Raw genomic sequence first — 13,243 nt, 5'->3', positions numbered from 1 at the left:
TTATTAACATTTTGTGTGCAAAACTTCTTAGAGAAGCTATATAATTTATGTAACTTTTGGACTTTTTTATTATCTTTGATTGAGTTTAAATCAATCAATGGGAAATTTACTTTTTGCATCATATATGTATAAGAGAACCTAAAATAATAAATTATAATATTTTAAGATATGCTCAATATCCAACAAACTCAATTATACTTTTTTGGTAATTTATTAGTGACTATCCAACCACACCATTATATATTTATTTTTGTTAAATTTTATAATAAAAGTTTACATGATAAATTTATTATTGCACACTAAAAATTGATAAAAAGCACGATAAATGATAGACTAAAATTGTATAAAATAAACAACATAAATTACAGTAATTGAAATATGAAATTGAAAATACACAATTGGTGCTAAAAAAGATGGAAATTAGTAATAATAATTTTGGAGCATATTAATAATCTATAGTTTTTTGAAGTATACATGGAGTATATTAATATTCTATAGTTTTTGGAAATATACATGGAGTATATTAATATTCTATAGGTTTTGGAAGTATATATTAAATTACAACTAAATTTATCACTAATTAATATTACTAACATTAAAAGATACGATGAGATGGTCTCTCTATTTATTTCAACTTTTCAAGTACATAATAAAATACTATAAATTAATGCCATCATTCTTGTAAATTTAATAATAGGAAATAACATAGTACTCCATTTTATTATATAGATATATAAGAAAAATATTCCTAAAAGTGACTAATAGACGTGTAGTATATGTGCAATAACATTATGCTTCAACTTGTGTTTTCACATCTGTATATATAATTGTTTCTGAGTGAAAATAAAGAAAAGTGATTGATAAACGTACAATTTTATAAACTACACGTATATACACATAATGCATGCCGTATTACTTTTTAAATTAGTTTTTATAATAGTTAAAAAGGATAATGCATGCTAGATTACTTTTTAAATTAGTTCGAAGTTTGTTTGGATTTTATTTACTAATTTGTTACCTATAATTTATAATTGCATTATACAATGATATCGTATTATTTTACCTTTGCTGAGATTCCTATAATTGTTAATATGTTGTGCTTTAATCTATGCAATAAAATATGAGTACATGTAATATGGTTATTATATTTTGTTTTACATAATAGGATTTATTTGTCGATATTTAATGTTTAATATAAATCTGCATTTTTTTTTGTTTTCTGTTGATGATAAATGTATTTGTTAAACTGATATTATGTTATTGGTGTTTGTATATTATGATTTGCATATCTATTGAAGCTAGGTTTCTGCTTTTGATTTTTATTCTTAGAGTCGTTATATTGTACTCCCTTCGTCCCACTTAAGATGACACGATTTTTCTTTTTAGTTTGTCTCTACTAAGATGACACATTTCCTTTTTTGGAACTTTCTCTCTCCAATTAATACACCCAGCCATTTTTTCTCACCCCTATTAAAATATTCATCTTTCTCTCGCTCTCTATTTTAATACTTCCACCCACCTTTCATCTCTCCAATTAAACACATTAACCAACAACTCATAAAATCCCGTGCCGACTAAGGAATGTGTCATCTTAGCCGGGACGGAGTGAGTAGTGTTTATTTATTTCTTTCGTTAATGTGGAAAGTTGTGAATCATGGTTTTAATTCTGTGAGGAATTATTAATAGGGTAATATAACTTGAAAGATGTGTTATTGCTAAAGTATTTTGTTTGATTTTAGTATAAGTTGATTATTGCTTTTATGGATTGGTAGGTTAAAAGGATTTGAATTCTTTGCAGTGTATTTAAGAAAATAATTAATGAAGAGTTTAAAATTGTACTCCCCCTGTCCCATCCCCCTGTCCCATTAGAAATGCAAATTTCCTTTTTAGGTTGTCCCACTAAAAATGAAACGTTTCCTAAAATAGAAACATCACTCTCTCTACTTTTCCCTCTCTCCTACTTTACTCTCTCTTCATCAACTCACAAAACAACACTGCATAAAATCCCGTGCCGGAAACTAAATGTTTCATATTTATTGGGACAGAGGGAGTATTGATTTAGTGGCTGAGGGAGAATGGATAAGGAAATACAATATTACCTCTAAATTTTCACAATTATTACGCATAAGATTTACTTTCATTTGCACTTGGGTTGTTAAATAATATATTAAGATTATACGCAATAATGAAGTGCATCTCATATTTTCAATAGGGATAATTTAGATTTTCTTTTGACCGAAAACCAAGCATAATTATAGGAATATACATAAATATTTAAAATTGTATTCAATATTTTATACATATGCATTCTCCATTGACAACTTAGTAACTAATTACAATTGTAATTAAATGAATACGTAATTAACTACGAATGTCGTCAGCTGCGCCACGCGCTGGGGGATGCACTAACACTTTAGATTCTCTTAATTATTGTACTCTGTTTGTACAAACTAAGTTGGTACATAATTTTTTGGTATGAAATCTTAAAATAATCTTCTTAGTCTTAACTAGAGAGAGTATGTTTTTCTTATAAATTTATAAGAAAATATGTATTCTTAAATATTGTATTCTTTTTGTCCCAATTAAGTTGGTATAAAACTTTTGGGCATAAAGTGGGTTAAATAATTTCCTTTATTCATATCTCGCACGAATTATATAATTTACTATGAATTTTCTCGGCTGCGCAAGGGGATATACTAGTCAGTAATAATAAAGCATATTTGAAATGAAATTATGTCCACCCCGAATACGGATAATCGTACACCTGTATTAAGTTAGAAGAAGCTCCCGTCTTCCTCTAGATCTGAGCTTCAGTTCAACCTCACTGCCAAAATCTAGGGTTTCAAGGTTAGGAACTCAAGCTAGCTAGGTTTTGAATCGCCAATCGCGGTGTTGATTTTATTTTTTATTTTTAAAGTTCTGCTGTGCCGAATCCCCTACGTTGTTCCAGTGGAATTGCTAAATTTCTTTTTGACTCTGATTTTCGCTGTCCAAGACTTGGATGCTCGAAAACTGTTAAGCAATAATCACAGAGCTTGTGAAATAATATCTTGTTATGGAAATCGTGAACAAAATATATTTGGATATGTATGTATCTGTTACTGCGTAGTCAAACTTCGTTGGGAGTTTCGAGCTGAATCGTGCGTGGTTGAGGAATTCCAGGTTGATACTGGAAGGTTTGGTTCATGGGAGTTTGGAGCTTAGCTTATTGAAACTGTTGAGTCTTTGGAGGTTGCAATTCGTGCACTGCTTTCAGTTGATCCAAGACATTAGTATATAAGCCCTGCACGTTTCTGAGAAATTTTAGTTGGGATTCGGAGATTACTTGCTTGCTTAATTTGATTGAGAAACGGATCAAGTTAGGTTGACATATGTGGGGTTTGGGATAAGAAAGCGAGTGGGTGAAAGATGGCGCTTAAGCTTCCTGCTGCAGAAGCAGCTAAGGTGGCTATTCAGTCGATTGGCCGTGGATATGATATTTCCTTGGATCTTAGACTAAAGTATTGCAAGGGAGATTCACATATGATGGAGATTAATGAGGATCAGTGCCGGGAGATTATTCTTCCAGGTGGAACCTCAGTTGCTGGTGTTTCAAAATCAATCAAATGCGATAAAGGAGAGCGGACACGATTTCGTTCTGACGTTCTGACTTTCCAGCAGGTTGCTTACATTCTGATTTTTTTTGTTTGTTCAGTATATATTCATTTGTATTATAAATGCATTTAATTGATTTGGCCCTTTCTATAAAGAACTTTGTGATCTGAGCTATGAAATGATAGTTATTTGGCTGTTGAAAATGTGCGTATATGTGGCACTTCTCTAGCTTTGAGTCATATCATCCATTGTCTGGTTCTTTGCTAACACTCATGTCCTGATGTTCACTGGTCAGCTTATACTCTATCTATGTTCGAGTATATAAAAAATATAACCTATACCTTCACATTCCCCCAGATGTCAGAGCAATTAAATCAAGAGCTGTCATTGACGGGAAAAATTCCTTCAGGGCTCTTCAATGCAATGTTTGAGTTTTCTGGTTGTTGGCAGAAAGACGCAGCATACACCAAAACTCTTGCTTTTGATGGTATGTTTATAACACTGTATACGGTTGCACTAGAAAAGTCTCAGATGGTGCTTAAGGATCATGTGAAGAGAGAAGTTCCATCATCATGGGAGCCTGCAGCGTTGGCAAGGTATACCTTGGGGTTACCATCTTTAAAAGACTTTAGTTAACTACACTACTATTGCGTGAATCTCTCCTGACCTATAGGATGCTTGCATGCCTACGCTTTAATGTCTACATGCATAAGAAGTCTCTAGTAAATTCATTCTCCTCCTTTTATCCACAATATATAACATCTAATTAAAGGAGGGGTAGCGGTTGGAGTCAAAAACAATACAGACCATCCATTTAAGTCATAACAAATCTACGCAAGAGATTTTTTCATGAAGATTGAAGACAAGAATACTGAGTTCCTGACATGTGGTGAAGTCCTACTTTCTGGCTTTATTTTATACTTTTTCTAGGATAACACGAACTGGACACCCGGCCATTCATCTGGCAATTTTGAGCATGCTTCAATTCTCCTTTATAGTTATGGATTTGTTCCTTCGTCTTGTCATTTGCAGGGTACTGAAAGTACACCCACACTCTCAAGCAAATAGAGTGACCTTTAGTTGTAGGTCAATATTTGATTTTACTCATTTGCCAGCTCATTAGTTCTGCTTTAACAAGTGAGTAGTTCAAGTAGGTGTTGTTTAGCTATAGTAAGATTAAGTAGTCATTTCCAAGATACCAAAACTAATAACATATATGTTACCTGCTCATTTCTGAGTGTTGCAGTTATTTGTAAATGATACTGCTGTTGCTGAACTCCCTTTTTGTCAGGTTTATTAGCAAGTTTGGGACTCACATCATTGTGGGTGTAAAGATGGGCGGGAAGGATGTAATTTACATGAAACAGCAGCATTCCTCATCACTTCAACCCGCTGATGTGCAGAAGAGATTGAAGGTGATGGCAGATAAGAGGTTCTTAGATGCAAATGGACAAAATGAACTGGGTTCCGAGCAAGTATACCAATCTGAGAAGGTTTGAACCGATTTTAGTTTATTCACTTATAATCTACGAAATATCCAATTCTAAACTAACCGTGTAGCGAAAAAACAACCTTAATATCAAATTGCATACTTGGCACTACTTTCAAACTGCACAACTTTGACTCCACTTTTTGATTTTGGTGCAAATTAAGCATGGTCATTTTTTGATGATCATCTGATGTGCCCAACATTTTTTTTTTCTGTTCATATACATACCATTCGGAATACGAGTCCGCATGAAAAGGTTGGCCACGTGGCCCACGTCAAATCCGACTAACAGAAAAGCATGCTTAAACTAAACCAAAATCAAAAGTGGTGTTAAATTTGTGAAAGTTTTCACATTGAATTTGCATTTTGGTGTGAATTTTTGGTGCAATAGCATAAACCTTATATGTATTTATGTGATTCATTTTGGTTACATTTCAGCTGACACTGATTAAATGCTATGAGAATTGAGAAATAAATTAATTAAAGTACAGTTCCTGAATTGATGTTTCTTGGCTAAATTAGTTTTCATCTAAAGGTTAAGGAATATATATGAAGCTTGATGCTTATTACCTTTCTAATTTACGCGGCAATATCATAGAGTGAACATCACTGCAGTAGTTCTTCGTTACTGTCTATCTAACAGCACCAATTGTAACCAGTCTATCTTTATGGCATCCATCCTCGAGAATGTGCTGCTCCTTCCCTTAATATTATCAGTGTCCTCTAAATAGTGTCTTTGGTTATTCAATATTATCAGTGTCTTAAGCAATCAGATTATTATATCCCCATCTTTTCAGTGCCATGTACTCGTCCATTGATTGAAGTTTCTTCTCTCCTTTTCTCTCTTAAAGATTGTAATATGAATTCTTATAATTAAATTGTCCCATCCAGTTGGTTTGGTCTTATTTGATTTTCCTACATGGCACTGTTTCTGATGGATAGTTTATATTACCCATACCAAGCAAAGTCATTGGATAGCTTTGACTCCTGTTGCTTAGGTGATAGATAATTTCTCCATTATTGTCTAGTTTCGTTGGTTGATCCATACTCTTTGTTTACTTGTATGTTTTTTGTTTCATATATATATTTTTTCTTCTTCAGTTTGAAACGAAGGAGACACGGACACGGCTCAGGTTTGCAGATACTGGCACATCAAGTTCTTATGCATATAAAGATGTACGCTTTTAAGCTTTTAATCTTTCATGCCGCAACCTCTAGTTTTTAGCTTTACTTTTAGTCTCTTACAGAAATATATTTTTTACTTTTCATTTTACTGAATGATAGGATATTGTTAGCATGTGCAAAAGGAGAGGTGGAAGTGATAGCACAAACTTGAATCATCAGGAGTGGCTGCAAACAGTTTTGAAGGAGCCTGATGTTATTTCTATGTCCTTTATCCCAATAACATCCCTACTAAATGGTGTTTCAGGAAGTGGCTATTTGAGTCATGCAATTAATCTTTATTTGCGCTGTGAGTGATCTATTTTGCTTTTATTTAGTTTTTTTAATTTCAGTTATAGTTACTTAGAAAGAAAATAGAGTCTCCATGGAATGTTTCTCTATTTCTTTTCATGGGGCGCAGGGACAGCATGATAAGCATGTAGTCAGGAAACCCTTACTTAACCCAAAACCATGGTCAAGGTAAAGGGTTGACTCCCCCACTCGTATGCTATTCCACACTTTCATGTGGAATCGATGTGGGATTTGTATTCCTCTTTCAAAGTGGATGTCCATGGATGGCACACGCTGGGTGGCAAACCCAAAGCCACTGTCCCACAATCCATTTGGTACCCCTTGGGCCCACATTTTCAGTAGCACCCCTTGGTAGCCCCTTTCTGTAGGCCGTCCGTATCCACATTCACAAACCAATTGATAAGCATATAAGTTAGGGAGCTCTCACTTAACCCAAAACCCTGGTCAAAGGTAAATGGTTGACTCCCACTCATATGCTATTCCACACCTCCATGTGGAAATGATGTGGGATTCGTATCACAACATCATAGCACAGCAATCAGCACCATGTATTAGTACTCTCACTATGAAAAACTTCTGGCAACCTGACATGTTTTACATACATCTTCACGTGTGGCAATGGTGCTCGTCTGAAGCATTTTTCATCATCTTGTTCTTCCTTTTTTAAGGAAAAACTTTTCATGTATGCAGATAAGCCACCAATTGAAGAACTCCATCAGTTTCTGGAGTTTCAGCTTCCTAGGCAGTGGGCACCTGTATTCAGTGATCTTCCTCTTGGTCCTCAGCGAAGACAGCAAAACACAACCTCCCTGCAGTTTAGTCTTATGGGCCCAAAACTTTTTATAAATGCCACAGCGGTAAAGCTTCTTTTTCCTAATTATTTCTGCCTCTAGTTTCAGTGTGACTTTTGAGTTTGTGCCACTGGTAGCCTATCTATAGTTATGCAGTGTAAATTGCATTTAATGGAAAAGATTTTCAGTTAATGGTCAGAAGTTACGAACCTCTCATTACAAAACCGTTGGTTCTCACTTGCAGTGGGAATTAGAACATGAATTAAGCAAAGTGTTGCTGAACAAGTTGGACATTTCATAGTTCCTTGGTGTGGTTGGACTCCTCTTTATACACCTAAGGAACTAGTTTTCCTTTGCCCTCACCATCTATTATTTTCTGTTAAGCGCTAATCGCTATGCAGTCACCTCTTTTACAGATTTTAGATTTAAAATTTCATTCTCGGATAACTAAGATATTAAAAAATATTAAGTCATATCTGTCGTCTACATGTAATGTTTGGTTGGGGGGGGGGGGGGGTAGTGAAAATTTAGATACAGTATGTTTTTTTGTTTTGACATGTTGCTGATCTATCACAATTGAGAATTTAGTACTCAAATTCTTGATTTAATTACATGTTGATGGAATGAAATTATTATATGATATAGGGAACGAATGTTAGGGGCTACTTGGGGTTTAGGGTTAGGGCACACACCCACACAAATGCACGCGCACACACACAACACCATATACACACACACATACACACACCAACACATATGCACACACACACACACCACCACCACCACCACCATATATGCACACACACACACACAAGATAAATTAATCAAACTAGTTAGACAAATTGAAATACAATAAAATATTGAATAGCTAGAGAATCACATCTGATTTTATAGCTATTTTTTTTAGGGTCAGTTCGTGAATTTAAAGTGACAACCTTATCTATAATACATGAAAAATATTTGGCAAAAATATTTTTGAATAAGCATTTTTTTTGTATAATCAACATATTAATTATTCATATTTCATTCCATTCCATTCCCTATATTATTTGTAGTTACCAAGCATAGGAATGAAATCAATCAAGGAATAACAATTCCATTCCCTTTGTATTCCTTGTGCTTACCAAGCATAAGAATGGAATGGAATGGGGATTCTATTCCATTCTTGTGCTTGGTAAATGTAAGGTTTACAAATGGATTGGAATTGTTATTCCTTGATTGATTTCATTCCTATGCTTGGTAACTACAAATAATATAGGGAATGGAATGGAATGAAATATGAATAATTAATATGTTGATTCTATAAAAAAAATATTTATTCAAAAATATATTTGTCAAATATTTTGGATCATATTAATGTGTACTATAGATGTAAATGAGTGTGTGCATATTTGGTGTATGTATGTGTTGATGTGTGTGTATATATGTGGTGGTGGTGTGTGTGTGCATATGTGCTTGTGTGTGTATATATATATATATATATTTGCATGTGTTGTTGTGTGTGTGAAATGGAACGGCCATTCCTTAGCTAAATGAAGGAATGGGTATTCCCATGGGGAATGGAATGGGGATTCTCAAGGAAAAAAATGTCAAGCAAAGGAACTGTATGGAGGTAGGAATGCCAATCCATTCCCCCATTCCATTCCACCATACCAAGTTAGTATGCTTTTCCTTGATTTTTACAACCTAGTTTTTTTTTTCCATATGCATATGTGGGATTTATTTCCAGAACATAATCCGGTATGTTTATCTTGCATGTGGTGTATATACGAGACTACGAGTTCATTCATTTAGCACTAGTTTACTTCTTTCCCTGTTCCCCTCTCTGGAGAATGTTAGTTATTTACATTTCCTAGTGAACTGGGAAAGGTTTCTGATTGCTTTTTCCTTGCAAGCTGCAACTGGAAATAAAATGTGATGATATAATTCGGGACCGTATTATTTAAGGGTTGGGTCAAGTAGTATGTTCAGCATGCTTAATGGTTACCAACTGTCTTCTTCTGCCCAAAAATGATAGTATTCCTTATGTGATCCCCTGAAAGTTAACAACAGTTATTTCCATCTTAACTATTATTTCAGGTTGATGTGGGTAAAAGACCTGTAACTGGTCTGAGATTGTATCTTGAAGGTAAAAGAAGCAACCGCTTGGCTATTCACTTGCAACATCTCTCCTCTCTTCCAAATATATTCCAACTTGAGGATGACCCGGGTGGCAATTTTCGCCAGGAATCATATGATCGGAGATATTATGAGAAAGTACAATGGAAAAACTTTTCCCATGTATGTACGGCTCCTGTTGAAACTGAAGATGAGCTTTCCATAGTCACTGGAGCACAATTACAGGTTGGGAATTATGGATTTAAGAAGGTTCTTTTCCTCCGTTTACGTTTCTCGACTGTTAAAGGAGCTGTTTCAGTTAAGTATCCAGAATGGGATGGATCCCCTGGGTTGGCACGTAAATCTGGACTTATTTCAACTCTAATTAGTCATCACTTCACAGCAGTCCAGAAACCACCTCCGCAACCGGCTGATGTGAATATTAATTCTGCTGTGTACCCAGGGGGCCCTCCTGTTCCCATCCAAACTCCCAAACTCTTGAAGTTTGTTGATACGACAGAGATGACAAGAGGGCCACAGGAACCACCTGGCTATTGGGTTGTTTCAGGAGCAAGACTTGTAATTGAAAAGGGGAAGATCTCACTTAGGGTCAAGTATTCGTTACTTACTGCCATTCAGCCTGACGACGATGATGAACTGGAATAAGATTTGTATAATAACTTAGAAGTCGACCAAAGACATATTGAAATGGACGGTTGTTATATCAGAGCGGCTGTATCCACCTCGAGACCTCACAGATGACGAGCCACAAACTTCCATAGAGTAGAAGATTTCATGCCGGGGGCTGCGCATCCATTTTGAACTTGAGATGTTACTTGTCCCTGTCTTCCTAATCCTTGTTGTATCAATATGGTTATTTTATGTAGATTCCACAATCAGGTTTTCTACATAAACATTGTGGGAACGGTTCCCTAGTCGAGTAGAAGGTAGATTTATGTGTTGGCAGCTCGCATTTTTTTATACTATTATGTAAGATGGTTTGTATAAGTTTGTTGCATACATTAAGAAGTTGCTGAATTTGTGTGGTGCAATCAAAATTTGTAAGCCATTAAATCAAGTGGTGTGTACAAAAGATGCCAAACTGAAGTAAGCTTTATTGGTTGGTGGGATGAGAGAGAGAGTGGGAGTGGGAGTGGGAGAGCCAAATCACTCCTTCCCTTGGCAGAGGAGCAGGTTGAGCAATAAAGCTAGGATACTCCTGTCCTGGCATCACCACTGAGAAATCTGATGCATATGATGTCTGTACCTGACATTCACATGCAACAACCAATGATCAAGAATTGCAATCTCACTCTCAGTTGTTGACTAGGAAGAAGAAGAATGGTGCTTACTGGGTGATGAGGGGGCTCAAGCTTGTGCAATTGTGTTGATTCCGTCTGCGTAGAAGAGTCATGGTGGGACGACGGTCTGAATAGATGCTCGAAAATAGCCATTATGAGAAACATCGAAATCAAGATGGCTGTTGCCACAAATCCGAAAGAGATGGCATTCATGGATGAGCCCAAGCTTTTCCATGGACCTTCCTTGTCAAGAGACTCACTACTACTGTACACATTGTTCCATGGCATTTGCTTTGCTCTTCCACTGTTCAACTCGTTCATACCCTTCCTTTCCTCTTCTGTTAATAAACAATGAAATACATGTTTTTTTGAGCCATCATACTATATATGCACAAACATCAAACTGATATGCTATATGCATAAATCTGAAACCACTAATATACACTTCTCCTTTTTTGCTATTATTTTTATATGAAAACCCAAGTCTGACATCAAAAATGACTTGTTCATGATTGTGCAGCTGTGTCTAGTTCATTTCACACACGAACTAAAACAGTTAGTTTACTGTATAAGTAATGTACATACCTGAGGAAGAAGATAACCAGAGATAAAGAGGGAGATAGAATGAAGCAGAAGCTTCACACTATTTCTGATTTCTATGTTGAAGAAAGAAAATAGATAAAGACAAGTAAAGCTTCTTTTGTCCCAAAATTTCTTCTAAAATCAGATTCTTATGTAGCAAGCTTCTTTGGCATGAAAGAACAAGACACATATTCCTCTGTCCAACCTTATAGAGAACACCTATGGTCATACAGTAAGTTAAAATAATGTTAACTAAATTAAAATAAAAAGCTACATACATACTATATGGTTTTTGATGATCTCAGTCGGCCTACCTTTTTAAACAAAGTAATGTAAAATAATCGTGTGATCCATAACTTAATCAATACTGTACCAACTCTGAAGAAATAGGTTTAAAATTAAGGGCCAGCACCCGATTTTGGGTTTCGAAACGTTTAGTTAATTGTTGAAATAATAACTCTACTCGTAAACTTCACGATGAAACACAACTTAATTGATACACAGCGAATATATGTCAGGTTTTTCGTTTGTATGAATTTTTTTTTACACCAATTGTTTGTTTATTATTTTCTTGAAATTAAAAAGTGTTGTCATTATTAGAAGAATTTGTAATTGTATAATGAGTTTTGCTATGCCCACAGGTTTAGGTAGGTAGCATTTCATTCATGACTAACAATTTCTCAAGGTAAAGTGTATGATGCAAACAAATTACTTGAATAATGAGATGGGAACTGTTACATTAATTGGTATCATTATCATATTCATTTTGCCAGCCCTAAAAATGGGACATGGCACCATCATTTGAGAGTTGGCAATGCATCACAGAATCACTAACTAGTTGAACAAGATAAATAAAGCTGCCAAAATGTGAGCTTTAAAAAACATATTTCAAAGGCTGCAAACTTACTAGTGACAATTTTATAAGCTAAATAGGTGTTGCTTTTAAGTGTGAGATGAACTCAATGAAGAGAGCAAAATAAGATTTGTTACAGCTATGTAGCAGAATCTGAGCAGACATAATTCAATTGAAGAAAGATTGAAAAAGAATAAAAAGTGATCTTGAAAAAGGAAGTGATGTAGACCATACCCACATCTTATTCCTTAATTTTTCCCCCTATAAGCCTGTCACAGCAACCCCACAACTTGTGCTAAAAGCAAAATCAAGATTGGTTTTTACTAATAAATCTAATTGCTACAGAAAAATTTAAATAAGAATTAAGGTTCTAATGTAATTTGCTCAATTACAGACAAAGATCCTAGAAATCTTCAAGGAAATGTAGGAAATAAATGCAGATGTGATAATTACAACTCTAGAAGGTACACTAAAATAAGGGAGAGAAGAGATAGACTTTTCCTCAATGTTGGATGGGCTGAAACCATCTTTTTCAACAAGACAATAACAATGTCTTTGAAATATGTGAATGCTTTTCAAACCCTATGTTTTCTTAATCATTCTAATCCTGTGCAACCCATGTGCTGATTACCATATACAATGTAATTAGGGAAAAAATCTGATTGAAACAAGAAATTAAGAAAGTAGGACAAAAATTGTCATGTTAATTAAGTAGCACCAGCAAACACAATTTGTTTGTACTTCTAACTTTGTATTTACATGTAGAAATTGGATCATCATAGAATATTCAATTTGAATTTATTATAAACTTTCTTGCTTTAAAATCACCATCCCAAAATTTATCTTGATTTTGACTAAAATAACCATAAAATATTTTCTTTGCGATGTATTGGAGTCACCTCAACAAAAAAGAATAGAGGTTTTTGGTAAGAGACAATTTGATTAAAGAGAAGGGGTCCATATAAGAAGGAAAAATGAAGTAAATTTTGAAAAATGATCAGATAGAGTATCATTATATCTTTTCTCTCAACTTTCTTGTTTTCCTTTTTTATTTTCCCCTATC

General features: G+C 34.7%; 2 protein-coding genes across 2 annotated transcripts; one reads left to right on the top strand and one right to left on the bottom strand.

Moving 5' to 3' along the window:
* The first annotated feature begins 2,729 nt into the window (after nt 1-2,729).
* LOC125221889 (MAC/Perforin domain-containing protein) lies at nt 2,730-10,522 on the top strand. Its single transcript, XM_048124202.2, has 7 exons — nt 2,730-3,660; nt 3,952-4,190; nt 4,886-5,087; nt 6,185-6,259; nt 6,368-6,554; nt 7,247-7,413; nt 9,427-10,522. Exons 1-7 carry the CDS (start codon nt 3,409-3,411, stop codon nt 10,108-10,110), a joined length of 1,806 nt encoding a protein of 601 aa, XP_047980159.1. The 5' UTR covers nt 2,730-3,408; the 3' UTR covers nt 10,111-10,522.
* Nucleotides 10,523-10,539: 17 nt separating this feature from the next.
* LOC125221893 (uncharacterized) lies at nt 10,540-11,584 on the bottom strand. The gene is made up of 3 exons (XM_048124211.2): nt 11,331-11,584; nt 10,797-11,083; nt 10,540-10,711 (listed from the first exon to the last, which is right to left on the bottom strand). Exons 2-3 carry the CDS (start codon nt 11,064-11,066, stop codon nt 10,559-10,561), a joined length of 423 nt encoding a protein of 140 aa, XP_047980168.1. The 5' UTR covers nt 11,067-11,083; nt 11,331-11,584; the 3' UTR covers nt 10,540-10,558.
* Nucleotides 11,585-13,243: the final 1,659 nt, after the last annotated feature.

The sequence above is a fragment of the Salvia hispanica genome, chromosome 1 (assembly GCF_029641045.1).
Source record: "Salvia hispanica isolate PSC_SH4W2 chromosome 1, Shi_PSC_v1, whole genome shotgun sequence".
Lineage (NCBI taxonomy): Eukaryota > Viridiplantae > Streptophyta > Magnoliopsida > Lamiales > Lamiaceae > Salvia > Salvia hispanica.
Note: the sequence above shows the minus strand (reverse complement) of the source record. Positions and strands in the feature narration are given on the sequence as shown.